General features: G+C 36.4%; 5 protein-coding genes across 6 annotated transcripts; 3 read left to right on the top strand and 2 right to left on the bottom strand.

The window, feature by feature from the left end:
- On the top strand, positions 1165 to 3378 carry LOC104734590 (plant intracellular Ras-group-related LRR protein 1). The gene is made up of 3 exons (XM_010454192.2): positions 1165 to 1974; positions 2231 to 2397; positions 2476 to 3378. The coding sequence occupies exons 1-3, from the start codon at positions 1237 to 1239 to the stop codon at positions 3107 to 3109; spliced, it is 1539 nt and encodes a 512-aa protein (XP_010452494.1). The 5' UTR covers positions 1165 to 1236; the 3' UTR covers positions 3110 to 3378.
- LOC104734588 lies at positions 4777 to 7839 on the top strand. The gene is made up of 3 exons (XM_010454189.2): positions 4777 to 5352; positions 5480 to 5845; positions 7071 to 7839. Exons 1-3 carry the CDS (start codon positions 5032 to 5034, stop codon positions 7704 to 7706), a joined length of 1323 nt encoding a protein of 440 aa, XP_010452491.1. The 5' UTR covers positions 4777 to 5031; the 3' UTR covers positions 7707 to 7839.
- On the bottom strand, positions 7523 to 9306 carry LOC104734589. 2 transcript variants are annotated; one of them, XM_010454191.2, is made up of 3 exons: positions 8686 to 9306; positions 8084 to 8349; positions 7523 to 7652 (listed from the first exon to the last, which is right to left on the bottom strand). In XM_010454191.2, exons 1-2 carry the CDS (start codon positions 9057 to 9059, stop codon positions 8106 to 8108), a joined length of 618 nt encoding a protein of 205 aa, XP_010452493.1. In that variant the 5' UTR covers positions 9060 to 9306; the 3' UTR covers positions 7523 to 7652; positions 8084 to 8105. The 2 variants fall into 2 exon arrangements, with proteins under 2 accessions (XP_010452493.1, XP_010452492.1); XM_010454190.2 differs by lacking the exon at positions 7523 to 7652 and having other exon boundaries at positions 7870 to 8349; positions 8686 to 9305.
- LOC104734587 (probable sugar phosphate/phosphate translocator At5g05820) lies at positions 10749 to 13402 on the top strand. Its single transcript, XM_010454188.2, has 4 exons — positions 10749 to 11597; positions 12085 to 12188; positions 12299 to 12527; positions 12811 to 13402. The coding sequence occupies exons 1-4, from the start codon at positions 11151 to 11153 to the stop codon at positions 12955 to 12957; spliced, it is 927 nt and encodes a 308-aa protein (XP_010452490.1). The 5' UTR covers positions 10749 to 11150; the 3' UTR covers positions 12958 to 13402.
- Positions 16464 to 18136, bottom strand: LOC104734586 (RING-H2 finger protein ATL43-like). Its single transcript, XM_010454187.2, has one exon. The coding sequence runs from the start codon at positions 17964 to 17966 to the stop codon at positions 16749 to 16751; it is 1218 nt and encodes a 405-aa protein (XP_010452489.1). The 5' UTR covers positions 17967 to 18136; the 3' UTR covers positions 16464 to 16748.

Below are 18636 nucleotides of genomic sequence, written 5' to 3'. Positions count from 1 at the left end.
GGGTGTTGTGAAGAATAAAGATGGAAGTTTTATGTACTTTATCGGTTTATCCAATAGTTTGTTTATTCTCAGATATGGAGAATCTATAATGGAGACAAAGCTTTTATTGCTATGTGTGTTTGGTTTTAGAGACCCATTCAACTTTCCACCGGTTTTGTTGACGTTTTTGATTTTAATACTCCTCGTCGGGTCACTATCAGAGATATTGAGTTTTTAATTTTATACTTATTACTTTTTAACAAAAAGTGTTTACTTTAGAGTTGGATTTTTAAGTAAAAATACGTTTTTAAGTTGAAGATAACATCGAAATTAAACAAGTGTTTAGGTAGGTCTAACATCGTCGTCTTCATCATCATGAATCATTTTTGTAGTTGAGATTACAAAAGTATTGTATACTAGTATATTGTTTTTAGCTAACCGGTTGATTTTTACCTTTTTAATCTTAGAAAATAAGAGAGATGTGGCGTGGGATATTAGAAGTGAGAAACGAGAGGAAGAAGAAAGATGGTAAGCCGAGGGTATTACTACTATTCGTCGTTGGCCGTAGATGGAGATTTTTATGTATGGTACCTAAACAATAACAGCAATCCTCACATGTCTCGGACTCTCGGCTGATGCTTAGAACCAACTTCCTAGTAAGAGTTTTTTTCGATCATATGGGAAACATTTAATCTCCATAAAATGCGTAGTCTCGCAAAAAAAATGGGATATAGCAAAATTTTGGTTAGGCGACCCATTTAGCAATAACAATAGTTTTTTTTTTTTTTCTTCCAAGAACTTAACATGAGTAGTTTTTTTCCAATGATAAAAGCCCATAAAACCATTTTGTCACCAAATATTGGGTCTCACCGATTGATATGCTATTGTTGGATAATTTGTCTTCACATTACGTCTTTACCGGATTTTTCTGCATCTCAAGCAATGTAATTTCCTTTTTTTCCTATGGAATATTTATTTGCGTTTTGCATCAATCAAATTAGGTTTTGAAAAGGAAAAGAAAATATATTTACTTTTTATTTATTTTGTCGTTAAAAAAAAAATAACATTAAAATTTGTTCTTGTGAATAAATAAAAATCCACGTGTAAATTATGGATCTTTGACTTAGCAATAGAGAGAGATGCAAATAGTTCGGAAAGAAGAAACGAGAGACGTAAATAGTTATCACTTATTCTTCTTCTTCTTCTTCTTCCACAATTTTCCCAATATTGTCACAGCCCTCAAAGCTCTCATCAACAATGGCGACGGAACTCAACCATAAGAATTTCCCTGTTCTCTCTTACGTACTGGATCGTATCCCTTCCCTCACCGCAAAATCTTCTCCCGATGTCGACCGATCATCGTCTTCAGCTTCCTCCTCCAAATCCGATCCCTCTTCTTCCTCATCTGCAAGCCACTCCATCGAGATCGTGACTCAGATGCCTCACTTGGCTCATCCCGATGTTCTTGCCTCCATGACTAACGCTATAGCCGACGTCTCTCAGACCCGATCCGTTCTTCGAACCCTAGGACCTAGACCCGATCACGAAACCGTCGACAAAGCTCGTGCAAGGCTCGTTGAGATCGACGCTTCTTTGTCTGAATCTTTCGAGGAGATCGCTCTCTCCCCGAAAGATAGTGACGTGGCGGAGAAGGAACAGAAGAGGAGAGAAGCTGTGGAAGTAGAGAAGACTTGGTATAACTCGATCTTGAAGCTTAACGAGCTTCATGAATCTTACGAGAAGCTTTTGAAAGAAGCTGAGGAGAGGCTCGTGAGGATCTACGAGTCCGCGGAGAAGAATGCTGCGGCGGTGGCTGAGGAAGAAGCTGCGGAGGTTGAAGTCAATGAAGAGGTTGTGAGTATATTGCAACAAGCTGCTTCTGAGAATCCAATTGACCGAGTTGATTTGTCTGGTCGGAAACTGAAACTGCTCCCTGAAGCATTTGGAAAGATTCAAGGTCTCCTTGTTCTCAATCTCTATAACAATCAGCTTGTGGTCAGTTTCTACATCCCATAAAAAGTCAAGTTCTTAATCTTTGATCATATATAATCTGTTAAAATTCTTTATATTGTTATGTATGTGTCAAAGTTGTAAACTCTGCTCTGGATTTTTGAGTCTTTAGTGTAAAGTCTTAGGCTATGTCTAGATTAAGTAGTGGAACTGGATCTGCTCTTGTGGGTGATGTTAAGATTGAGATAGATTTAAAAGTGTATGTTGCTTGTCTGTATTAAAATGTTTATGTTTGTGACAGGCCATTCCTGATTCGATAGCCGGGTTGCAAAACCTTCTTGAACTCGATGTTTCCACGAATTTTCTGGAGACATTACCTGACTCGATCGGTTTGTTGTCTAAATTGAAGATTTTGAATGTCTCTTGTAACAAACTCACAACTTTACCAGATTCCATCTGCCATTGTGGGTGAGTGTTTTGGTTATTTTTCCTCTGTTTTCATTAAGCTCTCTGTTTCTTTCTTACTTCTGTTGTCCAATTTTTCAGATCGTTGGTTGTCTTGGACGCGAGCTACAACAATCTTACCTACTTACCAACAAACATTGGATTCGAGCTAGTGAAACTAGAGAAGCTCTTGATCCATCTCAACAAAATCAGATCCATACCAACTTCTATTGGCGAAATGAGATCCTTGCGTTACCTTGATGCGCACTTTAATGAACTCAACGGTCTTCCAAGTTCTTTCGGGATGCTCACAAACCTTGAGTACCTTAACCTGAGCAGTAACTTCAGCGATCTCCAAGATCTCCCTGCTTCATTCGGGGATCTAATAAGCCTCCAAGAACTTGACTTGAGTAACAACCAAATCCATTCTCTTCCAGACGCTTTTGGCACGCTTGTGAACCTGACCAAACTGAACTTGGACCAAAACCCGCTCGTGGTTCCGCCTCAGGAAGTGGTGAAACAAGGCGTGGATGCAGTTAAAATGTATATGGGTAAGAGATGGGTCAGTATGTTGGAAGAGGAGGAGAAGATGGCTAATCTGAAGGATGAGATGGATCAGACAAACGCGGATTGGCTCACCCGTACCACCTCTAAGCTGAAAACGTATGTTACCGAGGTTTCGGACTATCTTGGCTCGACTTCGCCTAAAGATCCTTACCTTGACCAGCAGCTGTGAATTGTGGCTTTTCTTGTTGATGTCTGAAGAAACAGTTTCCAAGAAGCTCCACTTCAGGTTTTGAGTTGTCCTTCCCCTGCTGCACTGTTTCGGTATATAGATTTTGCTCTTTAGTTTGTTTCTGATTTTTTATGTTATTATTTTTATATTTCTCATAACATTTCATTTATTTGTTTACTATATTTTCTTCTTATAAAATGGTAAACAGTTTCTCTTTTTTATGTATGCTCTTCAACAACTTTGAGCGATGAAAACATAATTTTTTGTAATTATGTTCATTACAACTGATATATTAAATTTGTAAGAATTAAGAAATGATTTAAAATATTTCGTGGTATCTTTAGTAAAATATATTTTAATACGGTATGTAAAATAATAATCCAAAAGATGTATTATTTTACGATTACCATGTATTATTTTTCTAGCTATATGACTGCGAGAGAATCAAAATTACAAAGAAAGTTTTTGTTTAGGGTTTGAAGGGTTCGAAAACGACGGATTCAATCAAATTTTAATATTACACTCCTCAACAGTACAATCAAATATAAAATTAAAATAGATATAATATACGATGCAATAAAATGCATATTGTATAGTCGTAGACAACAACATAAATGGTATTTGATTTTATATTCCGAAAAAAAAAAAAAAGGAAAAACAACATAAACGCATAATCATATTAATACTGCTTCAGATGAACGTGCAATACACATAGTTTAAAAAAAATATATATATACAAAAAGACGCTATTTTATATAAAAGTTAAAAGATGTATAAAAAATAATTTTTGCAAGTCCATATAAAGATTTTCTAAACCATATACAAATATACAAGTTGTATAATACAACCAATCGCTGATTTTAGGCTTGTACACTTGTAGTAAACGATAGTCTTACAATTAATATGATAGCTGATTTTAACCATCGATTTTGGTAGTGATATTTTAGTTATAGTGCCTTTAATATCTCATATCTGGGTCCCGTAATAATGAAGATGAAAATATTTATTTCATGGAAATGGGAGATGTACATTTATACCAGAATGTTCTTGTTTAGTATTTTTAGTCATAAATAAATTTGGTTCACATATAACGACTCCCCGCTCTACATGCCACTAATTGATAATCAAGAGTCAAGATAGACAAGTATAAACTAGATGTGCACTCGTGTATTACTTTTATCAATACTATTTTCAAAAGGTAAAAACTTATTAATACTACTATTTATAGATTTTATAATATGGGAAATATATTTATTTGATTACGAGTTTAGGAAACGGATGTCACGAAACTGCCAAAAGCCGATATATATTAATTTGTTCAGTTCATAAAATCATTTGGTAAACCTATTACTGAATCTAAAATCTAATGTTCCGATCTTTAAAGACCATGTACAAAGAATGTTAGAAACTATCGTAGTTAATGGCTGCTATTTTTTCTACAACGATAGTATTAGACAGGTCAATACTCTACTTCTAATAAATTCGTTGCACGATTATTAGGTCCAAAATATAAAATAAAATAAAAAAAATATGATATTTTAAGTGATATTCGATTCGGTTAGAGGTTGATATAGTCATAAATTTGTTAGCAACTAAAAAAGATTGCTATATTATGAACTAAAAACGAAAAAATAGATATTGCAGTACTTAGCAAATATATATCTTGATCCCATGTCTTGTGTAAATACATAAACAAGACGTAAGCAGAGTGAGAGAGCGTGCAGACACGACAAAACAAAAGGCCTCCCCACGTTCCGGTCGGTTGGTGACAACGACGAATTTTTCTTTCTTGATTTCAATCTCTTTTAAGTTTTCTTCAAATCCAAATTTTGCACAGATTAGTCTCTCTCTCTCTTTCTCTCTGTCTCTTCACTCAACTTAATTCCTCCAATCCGTTTTTTTTTTTTGTTGTTGGTGCTAATATGAGGAAACTATGTCCAAATTACAACCTCGAAGACGGGTTAGAAACCGTCCTCGAGGTTCCAATGCCTGAGGAGTTGTTTGCTGCGTCCAAGACAAAACCAGGATGGAACCAAATGAAGTCTTACTGGTCAAAACCTACCGCGACCGCAACCGGAACCGCAACAGCCACAAACATGACAAGACTCTTTGGTGGTCGTAACGCAGAGATCCAGCTCCTTCTTGGAGTCGTTGGAGCTCCTTTGATCCCTCTCCCCGTTCAGCCTGACCACCATAACGATTACGAGAACCCCATCCACAAAGACATCAAAGATCAACCTCTCGTAAGTTACTTCTATCCTAGATTAAGTTGCATTTGCTTTTGCTATTAGGTGTTTTTAAACGAAAACACTATCGAGATCGTATTTTTTTTATAATCGCATTAATTTTTTTGGTATTGGAGATATGCAGGAGATGTCGATGGCACAATACATAGTGAAGCAATACATAGCGGCGGTAGGAGGCGATCGTGCGTTAAACGCGGTAGAGAGCATGTACGCGATGGGAAAAGTGAGGATGACGGCATCAGAGTTCTGTACAGGAGAAGGAAGCTTGAACAGCAAAATGGTGAAGGCGAGGAGTATAAAGAGCGGAGGAGGAGAAGTGGGAGGCTTTGTGTTGTGGCAGAAGGGAATAGAGTTATGGTGTCTTGAGCTAGTCGTCTCAGGCTGCAAAATCAGTGCCGGTAGTGACGCCAAAGTCGCTTGGAGACAAACTCCTTGGCATCCTTCTCATGCCTCTCGTGGTCCTCCTAGACCATTGCGACGTTTCCTCCAGGTAATCAATCCCCATTTTTGTTTTTTTTCTATAGTACGTTTATTAATCATTTCGTTGTTACTTTTTAAAAAAAGCATAGCTTTTAAGTGAAATCAATGACATTTTTCTAAAGAATATGCAACACATAGCCAAACGTCTTATTTGCAAAAAGAAAAACTATGGATGGTAAAATAACCGAAATATTGAAACACTGTAGCAAGAAATTTTGCTATGATGGAATTGGAATAAACAATTGAACTATGGTTTTTTTTTTATTAAGTAGACTATAGCCCTTTTTATGTTCTATATATTTTGGTTTTTTATGTTTCTGCGAAAATCTAGGGGTTTTTTTTATATCGGAAATAATATTATTTGGAAAATAATTGATGTGGATATTTCTCTTGTGGTTATGCTACATTTCTAGTCTATACTTGATTCATGAAAAGACAAAGATCCTTTATGTCTCATAAAGCATATGCATCCACTGATCATTATGATGATACTGAAAGAGTTTTTCCACTTGGAGTTCGATGATACAATCTTCTTATATTCCATCCTGATTTTTATGATTCTTGGTAGTTGTTAAAGTTTACTTTTCCTTGATTGTTGGCAAAAAGATCTTTCAATCATCAAACGTCCTCTTCTTTTGTTTTTTCTTTTCATTTATTTCTAAAGAAAATTTGTCTAGCTAACCTACCTTCAACTTTGTCAAATGACAGAATTGATCATCTTTTGTGTGTGGTCATCGTATAATGTTTGATATATACAAGAGAACCATACACACATATTTTTACAATGTAAATTACTTATGACTTTTTGATATTTGATATAACCATAAAGTGTGACGTGTCTCATGGAACGGAGCTCTTTATATTCTCATTTCAACGTGGAGAAAATGCTTACAAGTAAAATTACCAAGGTTGTTGGAACCATCTATCTATGGTCCACCACTAACAACAACCATCAAGATATTATAGTAAATAGAGAGTATCTCCAAATATAGACATTCTTTGTTAACAAAGTAGACTTTTGTTCCCATTACCAAGTATAGGGTTTAGTTAGTTACTTATTTACAACATAAGATCTTCTGATGTCACCAAAACAATAGCGTTTGTTTGCTTTGGACAAAAGTTACTTATCGTTTGACTTGTTTCAACTTTCAAGTGTTTTTTTTTTTTACTTATTAAGTTATTATGGAATCAAAGAAAAATATACTGACATAAATCTCTGAAAAAAAAAAAAACAGGGTCTTGATCCAAAATCAACGGCTAATCTATTCGCAAGATCGGTATGCATGGGAGAGAAGAAGATAAATGACGAAGACTGTTTCATACTCAAACTAGACGCAGAGCCATCAGCACTCAAGGCGAGAAGCAGCAGCAATATAGAGATCATACGTCACACTGTGTGGGGATGTTTCAGCCAGAGAACAGGTCTTCTGATTCAACTTGAAGACTCTCACCTTCTAAGAATCAAAGCTCAAGACGATAACAGCATCTTCTGGGAGACAACAATGGAGTCTCTCATCCAAGATTACAGGACCATCGATGGTATCCAGGTAGCACACGCTGGCAAAAGCTCTGTTTCTCTGTTTCGGTTTGGTGAGAACTCGGATAACCACTCGAGGACTCGGATGGAAGAGACTTGGGAGATTGAGGAAATGGATTTTAACATCAAAGGTTTGTCTATGGATTGTTTCTTACCGCCTTCTGATCTCAAGAAGGATGATGACGAAGAAGAAGAAGTCGAATGTGGTTTAGCTGCTAACAATGAAAAGCTGCCTATGAAGATCCGGAGCGCTTCTTTGAGGATTAGTTCCTCTAAGATCCTAGCAATTGTGGAAGAAGAGGAAGATGAATCAGAGGTCACTGAAGAGACATAAAAAACATGTTCCCCCGAGTTTCGGTTCTTGTACATAACTTAATCTATTGCAACATCGAAACAGAGGATATTATTTCTATTTTTGGTTTTTTGGGTTCCTCTGTAAATCACTGAACTCTTGGGATGCAAAATGCAATGCAAGTGATCAGATTTTCACAATGAGATAAGAGAAGAGACTTTCACAAGACTGCAATTGCATTAAGCTTTAGAGTGTGACTAGAGCTATATACATTATCATCCTGAACCACAAAACACATTTACATTTTCAAGACAGAAACAACAACCCGCAAATCAATCGCATTATGCGCTCTTCTAGGTCTTGGTCTTCCTTAATAAACTTAAAAGTGGGAAAAAGGCATTGGTACAAGATTGAAATACCTTTCCCAGAGATCTCTACTAGCTATGTAGAGGGGACATTGAAGTGGAAGAGCCATGAGATCACAAAGGCAAAGACCATACAAGCTAAAAGGAAATTCAAGAACCGGTGTCCTTGCCAGAAGCTTCTAGCTTCAGCCAATCGTGGACCAGATGTTCTCAGCGCTTGATTCACTACTACACCATTTGCTTCATTAAGACTTTCCTCAGACTCCACCTCAACAGTTCCAACAACATTACCAGCAATCGACCCGCATACTTCACAGATTCTGCAAAACAACCCAACCATGAATCTCATCACAACGGTTTAAGAAAATGAAAAAAAAAGCAAAGCTTTGTCTCTAAACTGAAAACAATTGGTCTCAAAACTGGAACATATCAAGCAGACAGTGAAAGCCAAAAGTGACAATAACCAAAACACTTAAAAAAGTAAACTTTCCTAAGTTATGTACTATCTTAAAGGTTAGATTTTTATGTACTCATAAAGGATAGTATTAGCCTTTGGAAAAAACTATCTTAAAGGTTAGATTTTTATGTACTCATAGTGGGAAGTAACTACCAAACCATCATTATCTGAATTTGGGGATAATAATATAAAAACTTACTTGTTTCCTTTGATCTTGAACCAAGTCTCAGCACAGTGTTTATGAGCAGCAGCGAGATCAGCTTTACAAGAACAACCAAGCTCAATGGGAACACCAGATTCAAGATTCGCTGCATCTAAGGTCATGTGACAAATCCTACAATCTCTGTCAGACTGCACGGCATTCCCAGGCAGGCCTCCAAGCTCCAGATCTACTTCCACCGAACATACCGACGCATTCGATCTCCTCTCTTCATCCTTGACTACTATCTCTCCTTCCTTCACCTCCACCGCAACGGAGCTCCTACGAGGAGGCTCTCTGTCTTCGTTGGAGCCACCATGGATTACTTGAGCAGAGACAAGGGTCTCGAGATGGGGTGGCTGCACAGATTCCATTTTTCGTAGAGACCCAGATGAGGAATCCTCATGTAATTACGAAATGAGACTTGAGAAGGTGATCATCAAGCCTCTGAAGCTCCTTGAAAGAGAGAGAGTTCTTGTTGAAACGTTAAGAGTAAAATGACCACTGAGATTTGGAGTTAAGTGATCGTCGTCAGATTCTCTCCCAGACACTCTTCTCTCTCTCTCTTGTGGTTCACCTGGGAATCTGATATATAAACATTATTTAAACAAACAAAGCTAAAGAGACAGACCCACCTCTCATTTATTTCTCGTCATTACCGTCACTTGGGGATTTTAATTATATCTTCTTTTAAGTATATACACCTAACCTAAATTAATGAATAATTCAATATCGTTGGATGATAATGATACTACGTAGTATCTTTTACTGTCAATATAGTAATGGAGAAAAACTAAGCAACTTAGATAAAAGATTTTTTTTTTTTTTTCTTTTTTTTGTGATCATAGAAGTTTTATTGAAATAAAATTGAGTCCAATAAAAGACAAACAGAGCATATATAAAACGCCATAATAAACAACAACTTCAAACCAGATAAGGCAGAATAAAAATCTAAAAGATTATTTTAGCTGTTTCTATATAAAAAAAAATTTGGGTTATTTATGTAACTTTCAATACTGTATAACTAGACAAAAATATAGTATATTGTAATTTTCTTCATGACTAAATTAAGATGATTCGACATAAATTTATATACCAAATATAAATTGGTTCTGTATAGAAGAAGTAGCAATTTATGGATGGATATATCAAGTTGTTTACGTCTAGGCTTTATTGCAAATTTAACCGGTGGGGAATCTTGGGGATGACCATAGAGTCCACAGACAACAACAGAGAATTTGATCCAGTATAGCCCAATCTCACAAAAAGGGATTTATAGTCTAAACCCAATAGAAAGAAATACCAAGGGGCAAGGAATGATCGTAACAATCAAGTTAAATTGCTAGACAGTATACACTATCATTTTTTATAAATTGTTTTGACTTAAGGCTCATGCATCGATTCTAAACTGTAACTATACTAATACCCCTTTGCTACACCGCTAATAAAGCTTTTTTTTTTGTTATTGGTCTTTTTACCACTCCACACCCCCACTTGCTCAAAAAGGTTTGCTAAATTTATTTTAAAAGTTTTTCAACATAATTTTCTGCCAAACTTCTGCTAATTAACAATTAGATGACTTTTTTTTTTCCTGAAAATACTTTTTGTATTCGTAGAAAAAAAATAATTTATAATCGTCGACTGCCTAACTAATTAAATAGATGTTTGACCGATTTAATAGAAGAAACTGGAGGATGATCCAACCGATTAACCAAACGCTTCCTTGATTCATTAATTAAAAAGATTCGTGTTCGATTCAGCAATTTAGTCAATTAAAATATGCTTAAAACTGAAGTAGATATTTTATTGAGTTCTCTAGCCAAGGATTATAGCACTAGTCCTAGTTTGATTGATTCACAAAACGTAAATCATTTACAAAAGTAGTATAATTAATTTACTAAACAAGTCAACCAAACCAACAGGCTACTTTTCTTCATTGTTACAACAACACATATCTCTCCTCCACACTTTGAAATCTCAAGTAACCAAAATAAAAAGTCAATAAAATTAGAAAAACTGGAAATTTTACATTTATAAAACAATACATAACGCACCAAAAAAACCATGAAAACTGAAATAAATAAATAAAAAAAAGTTCACTTAAAAACTGGAACGAAGAGAGATAGAGAGAGAGGTTGCAGCTTTAAGCCAAGCAAGATCTCTCCTTTTNTTTTTTTTTTTTTTTTTTGCAGCTTCTTCTTCTTTCTCATCATCTTCCTCCAAAAAAAAATCCCAACTTTTTTCTTACCCGGGTTCTTCGTTTCCAGCCATATTCGCGTGTTCTAACCTAAAACCCAGAGTTCTCAGCTGATCGATGGAATAAAACATTGTCATCATCATCATCATCATCACTCGTTAAAAAAATATCTGTATACTTTTTTTTTTGTCCAGATTCGATTCACACCAAAATCCCGAAAGTTTTTGGAATAGGGTTTTTTGAGATTTGAATCTCATTCAGATCGAAGATGAAGATGGCGACGAATGGCCGGTTTTTCACAATCGGGCTAGTCACGTCTTGGTACTCATCCAACATTGGAGTATTGTTGCTGAACAAGTACTTGCTCAGCAACTACGGTTTCAAATACCCAATCTTTCTCACCATGTGTCACATGACTGCTTGTTCCCTGCTCAGCTACGTCGCCATTGCTTGGTTGAAGATGGTTCCGATGCAGACCATTCGATCCCGTGTCCAGTTCTTCAAGATCTCTGCTCTAAGTCTCGTTTTTTGTGTTTCGGTGGTCTTTGGGAACATCTCTCTTCGGTTTCTCCCTGTTTCGTTTAACCAAGCCATTGGTGCTACGACCCCGTTTTTCACGGCTGTGTTTGCTTACTTGATGACCCTTAAGAGGGAGGCTTGGTTGACTTACTTCACTCTCCTCCCTGTTGTCACTGGTGTTGTTATTGCTAGTGGGGTAACTCTCTAACACTCTCCAAGTTGAATCCTTTTTTTTTAAATATTGCATTTTGATGGAATTGATTGATTCTTTCTCGTTGTGAAGTAAAAGCGTGAACTAGAGCTTCTATTGCTCTGGTTGATTCAATTCATAGGCTGCCATCATAGGTATAATTTTGGAGCAAGAAGCTTAGATGTCATTACGAGCTTAATATGGTGTTGGTTCAGTTTCATTTTATGGCCAATGATACGTGCTCTTAAGCTCTGACAAATTTTTGAATTACGTTTCACATTAGAAATTTTTTGGATTGTTTTATGTTTGGACTCGCTGAATTCTGTGTTTCACTCATCCTCTCTTCACCTTATGAACATTTGTTGCTCATAATGTTTGATTAGCGGAAATTTTTGTTCTTTCTCGGTGTGATGTGTTTGCTTCCTCTGATATCTTCTTTATTTCTCTGAGTGCTTTTCTCTGTTTGACATTTCTTAATTTCTGGTTGTCTCAGGGTGAGCCAAGCTTTCACCTGTTTGGATTCCTTATGTGCATTGCAGCCACAGCTGCGAGAGCACTTAAATCAGTACTTCAAGGAATTTTGCTTTCTTCTGAAGGGTAAGATACGGCTGACATTGTCTCAGTGTGATTGTTTAAAGGTCTATGTAGCAATAGTTTGAATATCCTAAAGAGTGTTGCTAAAAAGATTCTAAATTGTTGTGTTGAAGGGAAAAGCTCAACTCCATGAATCTCCTCCTTTACATGGCTCCAATAGCTGTCGTGTTCCTTCTGCCTGCTACTCTTATCATGGAGAAAAATGTTGTCGGCATTACAATTGCACTTGCAAGGGATGATTTCAGGATCGTTTGGTATCTTCTATTCAATTCAGCGCTCGCCTATTTCGTCAACTTGACAAATTTCTTAGTCACGAAACACACTAGCGCCCTCACTCTGCAGGTAATTTACAATCCAGTTTCTTTTTACATCCTTGTTTATGTTAGATTTAGATGAATTGGTATTTAGTTGGCGCAAAGTCGGTCCAAGTAAGTGTAGAACTAGTGAGAAACAGTTATCAGCTTGATCCTGTTACTGTCATGTTTCTTAAATGTTCAGTTGGATTTGGTTTGTTATGTACTTATGTGTATGATATTATGCGTGGTGTGCCCTTACGTTTCAAAATGAATCTTAAGATGTGATTCACGTAAACTCATACGACCTTGTTCTGATTGGTCTGTGACAGGTGCTAGGAAACGCCAAAGGAGCTGTAGCAGTGGTGGTCTCCATTCTAATCTTTAAGAATCCGGTTTCAGTAACAGGAATGCTGGGTTACTCCCTCACCGTCTGTGGAGTGATCCTCTACAGCGAAGCCAAGAAACGAAGCAAATGAGAACACCAAACACACACACACCAAGCTTCTTCTTCTTCTTCCTCCTCCTCGTTCCTCATATATATATGTTTTATTTTTTCTCTCCCATATGGAAAACACAGGCCAGTAGTCTCTTTTGCTGTTACCAAAATCTTACACAGCATAACTGACTCTTGTCTTAATGAAAAGTTGGGCCAAAAGCATGGATATTGTTGGCAGAAACGCGAGAAGCAAAGCAACAGAAGGATGATTGATTTACACAAAGACAAAGAATTTAGAGAACTTCCTATGAATAAGTAACCTTTTTTGTTTTTTTTTTCTCGGATTCTCTTGCCTTTTCTCGTAGGTTGTTTGTTGAAGTAGCTTTTTTTTTGTTTTCTTCGATTCTTTTACATTTTTAGTTTGGTAATGTCAAACATTTACAACAACACCGATTAATTAATAGAAAGAGAAAAAGTTCCTAATCTTTTTGTTCTGGTCATTCTTTGAGAATTCAATTCAAGATTATGCTATCTCAAGGTTTCTGAGTTGTTGAGATCACAAAGCTGTGTAGTAACTGTTGTGGGCAGAGCAGAGCAGAGAGAATCAGAATTGGAAGTGATAACAGTCTGCAGGGGAGAAAGAGCTAACAGAGAGAAGGGGACAAAGGAGTTATTTTTTACGGAAGAGGACACAGTCTTGTCTTTGTCTATATAGCCTGTCTTGTCAAATCACTCGCTTCATTTTCTTTATCTGGTAACGGCAGCCATTATCATATCAAGCTGTAGATCCGAATTCACCGCAGCATATCTCATTTTCATGATCTACAATAATCCACACACACAATTTAGTACTAAGTAGGCCAATGCAAATAGATTTTGTAAAGAGAGTGTGTGGTGATGGAGAAGACTCGCTCCACTTATTATTATTAGTCTTGGTACCAAAAGTTGTAATGTGATAATAATAACCCTCTCGACAGGGAAAAAGCAAGAGTAAAAATTCAGGAGATATAGAGAGTGGAAAACGCCAAAAAAATGGGGTCGGAGAGGAACGAAAAAGGCAAGAGATGTTGGAGTAAATTGGTAATGTATACACTTACAAGTCAGACAAGAAAGCTGAAAAGAAACCAAAAAAAGTTGGAAGATTAAGAGAGATGGGAGACTGTGACAGTTGAGTCGAGTCTATGAAACTCTTTCAAGTACTCGAGTGGGCTTTTCATGAATCGAGAAAAGTAATTGAGAGATATTGTAAAGGGTGGCCTCTTTTTGCAGGACGATGAGAATGAGGACCATGTACACACACGTATCCACGCTTTTACCCAAAGGACACTGGACACTGCCCTTCTATTTCTTGATCAATGGATTCTCACTAGAGAGACTTTCCAAGATTTACGTTTTAATTACTTTTTGTCTTTCCTATTATATTTATTTCCTAATTTTTTCTCAAAACATCAAAAATAATACTTATTTTGTCAGTAAACGGTATAGAGGATGCAATTATGATTCTATATCTTGACATATCTAGTGAACTCTGCAGCTCTATAAACTCTGCTAGTAATTTCAAAGATTCTATTGTGGGCCACTTTTTTCATTGAGCTCTGAGATTTGTCAGCAGTTTTGGATTTCGTAGTCTGTGTGGAAATGATTTATTTCTTTCTTTCCCAAGATTTTTTGTTTGTTGATATGCCCATATTCTTCTCATGGAATTCCATTCTTCACTTCTCATAGCCAAATGGTAAAAGAATAAAAAGAAATTATATCGTATAGTTACCACCGAACGCACAATAATTTAGAGAGGAGAATAGTAACGTTAGGCGGATGAAATCATGGCAAGGGATAATAGACAAAATAAATTCGTTTTTATTCTAATGAAAATGTCATTTTCTATGGTTAGTAATTAAGATTGATGGACTATATACATGAGATAACACAGGCAAAGGCCACATGTAATGTTCTCCTTTATGTATCCCTTGCTGTTGAGATTCAAATAATTTCATCTCTCTGTTAACATTTTTTTCTCTCGACATGTTGTTTTAATTAACAGACCGTACGTCAATTTATTCAACCATTTCATTTTCGATCTCTCTCATAGTAAGTCCAAACAAAACATTATAAAATGTAAATGACAACAAAAAGTACTGTTTAGGATAACATTAAAGAAGGATCTCAATTGTGACATATGCTTTTGCCTCTATCTGATGATTTTTTTTCCTTTCATGGAACTCATGCAAGTTATATGAATCTGAACTGTGATGTTGATCACATGTATATAGACAACTCATGCACGTAACTATTGAATTTTATATGATTATTCTATTTTATAAATATTTTAACCGTATCAATAGTCATATAAATTTGACTGGATGATATAAAAAGTAGATAACTGTTCTATCATTAAAACAAAACTAATAAATACTCGCAAACATTGCTTACTTTTTATGAACTTGTATCATCATCATCAATCATACAAACTATACACCGATTACTCTAAATATATAAACCAAACTTGTGATGCTTTGCTTTTGCCTGTACTACGTGTGCTACTACTACAATCGTTTATTTTTCTTCAATATCTAGTTAATAAAGAGGAGTGGGCAACACAAGTGGTTGTTACGAAACCAACAAGAAGAAACAAGATCAGCTGTCGAAAAGAAACCACAAAATGAATTACTAATAAAACAAGAAAAAGAAAAATGTAGAATGTTGGAACTTGGAAATGATGAGTTGTAAAGTGATGGCACGAAAGAAAATCATATCATTAATTCAAACATTTAAAGTAGTCAATAGAAAATACGATATCATCTTATTAATTGTGTAACCAAAATTGGTTGTATCTATCAATCAACAATGACTCTGGAAGTAAATGATCTGCCACATACTTAAATTTGCAAACAACCGAGTTTTCTCTATACTATAGCAGTCTAGCACGTTTATGGCTTCTTTGCTTTCATCATAACAATTATCATGTAGAAAAGGTTAAAAGAATGAACTGTAAAAGTAATTTAAATCGCTCCTTCCCAAAGTCTCACGTAAAGAAATGGGTGTAAAAGTACTGTCTACAAAAAAATCACAAGTTAAATTTTGAATTGAACATTTCTTGGTTTTTACATAAAGATACCACCTAGTAGTGTTTACTTGGAAAGTTTTCGAAAGTATGGAACATGTATTATATCGAGATAATCAATTTGTACATAAGGTTTCATCATGTGATTAAAATTACACAATACTAAACAATTAGATGTATATATACAACAAATAATCATAGATGGATCATGAGTTGTGTCAGAACATTGTCTTATGTCAAAATTTTTGAATTGGAACCTTCTTTTGAGGTCCCAAAACTAAAAAGCTACTACTATACTACGAAGTCTAAAAAGAACAGAGTCCATTCTTACCATTATTATTATATTTCAAAAACCACACAAAGCTAAATACTAAGAAACAGTAATATAACTCATTAATAAATTGTCTTGCAAGCACATAATGTTTCAGTGTTATGAGTTCAATGTATGAAAAGACAAATTAGGAGCTACTGTAATTTGTTTTTATTTTAATAAACTCAGTTATCAGATCCCTAATACTCGCCCTTTATTACACCAAGACACTAATATAAAAAAACTCAACCTTTCACTTTCCTTATAATTTCCTCAAAAATTAAAATACAAAAAAGAAATGATTTGTGCTTCCTCGCACTCGTGCATCTCCTACCTGTGCCATTGTTGCATTGTCTCGAATAAATTAATTTTGGGCTAAATTGTTATCAAACAAAACTACACCGGCCAAAAATGTTATATGACAAAATTAAAAGGGGCCAAAAAAATATAAATAAAATTTTTAAACAATGCTGGAAGCGGAGGCACGATGGGACCAAGCGAGCCATCTCGAAATCACCGCCGTGGCTTGTCGTTGTCTCGGCTCTCCTCCCCATCTCCTCCGTCTCTCGATACTCGTTAACTCCGATACACTTCTCCCGTTGATTACATCTCTGCCACCCTCCGCCGCTGCTAACTTCTTACATTCGCTTAGTATCATCTCCGACCGTAGATACAAAAGATCCGACGGCCTCACCTCGCTCCACCTCTGATCGTCTCGATTCCCGCCGGAGATTATTATCCGGTGCTCGAATCTCTCCTGATTCGGAACCAACAGCAACCCGTCTTTTCTCTGTGACCGATCCAAACAGTTCAGGGAGACGGTTTCCGATTTCTCCTCGCCGGAGTTATTAACTTTCAAAGAGCTATCGAGCGATCTCCTAAACGGCGCCGGCTTCGCTTTGGACGACGTCGATGACGCTCTAATCTCGTTGAGTCGACGACTCGCTCGTTCGCCAGCTGACGAATGACGACCGGAGATTCGACTAATAACCGGAATAAACCGGGTTAAACCGGTACTGTTAGATTCTTCTTGTTGACGGTTAGTAGAGAAACGGAGCTCGAACCAGGAGTTACAGTCACCGATCAAGAGTATATCTTCCGGGTCGACCCGGTAACGGCAAAGCGGGCAAGTGGAGTGAGCGTCGAGCCACGTGTCAACACACTCCACGTGGAAGGCGTGTTTACACTTCGGCAGTAACCTCAGTACTTCCGTCGGTTCGAACCGAGCGAGACACACGGCGCACTCTAAACCATCCTTTTGACCGCTCAACGCACCAAACCGAAAAACCGGTAAAGACTCGATAACGGACCGGTCTATACCGGAATTTTTCCTCCCTAGTACGACTCCACCGGCGTAATACCCACTGCCTCCGTATCTAGAGACTGCGAAACGCTGCTGGTGGTTACTGTAAACGCCGTCGTTTCGTCGTTTACAGTGTTTGACGTAGAGGAGGAGCAAGAAAGTGAGAGAGAAAAACGCGGTGAGGACAGCGATGACAACGGCGATTCCGGGCATGAAAGAGGAAGTTAAGTTATGACGTGGAGGTGGAGAAGGAGGTGGAAGTGGCGACGTAGTGTTTGAGTTTGTTATGACGACAGCCGTGTGATTGTCTGCTAGTGAGACATTGAGGAAGAGTGATAGAAGAGAGAGCAGAAGTAGTAACAAGGAAGAAGACATGGCTTACAGGGGCTTCTAGTTGAAAGAGAAGGTCTTTTAGACTTTAAAATGGTTTTTTTCTTCTTCTAAAATTCTTATATTTTAATTGAGAGAAGTGCCTGAAAATAAGGGTGACACTTTTCTGAGTGTGAGAGAGATTTTAAAGGGAAAGAAAACAAAGTGAATAAAGACAAAAGAGTATTTGCATTAAAAACATGACTTCTCTTTTTTTCATCATCTTTCATGCCTTAAATTTTGATTTTATAAACTAACCAAAACATTTTTTTTTTTTTTTGTAATACAGTATTTAAAAGAAAATTGAAATTTTTAATGGAAATTAATAGGGAGAGACAAATCAATGATGATGCTATTCAATTGAACACAGGGCTAGTAGTTAGTTTAGTTACTAGGGAGGTTGGTTGGTTTCATTCATTCATGCAGTGCATTTGCATTTGCATTGCATGTGTTTCAATTAGCTACTTCTAGTTCTAATTGAGATCACAATGTCAGAGTTGTATATTAAAAAAGTTGTACCTGCAGTTTTAAATGTATTATCTCATTGAATACTGCATTTTTTTTTTTTTGAATTGTCACACTAATTATAATAACGCTTTCTTTTGATTCAAAGCATATCTAATCGGCTAGTAGCACAGAGTCGATGAGCCTCTACTATAATCAAATCATCAATGCA

The sequence above is a fragment of the Camelina sativa genome, chromosome 13 (genome assembly GCF_000633955.1).
Source record: "Camelina sativa cultivar DH55 chromosome 13, Cs, whole genome shotgun sequence".
Lineage (NCBI taxonomy): Eukaryota > Viridiplantae > Streptophyta > Magnoliopsida > Brassicales > Brassicaceae > Camelina > Camelina sativa.
The sequence above is the reverse complement of the archived record's forward strand: the minus strand, read 5'-3'. Positions and strand labels throughout refer to the sequence as shown.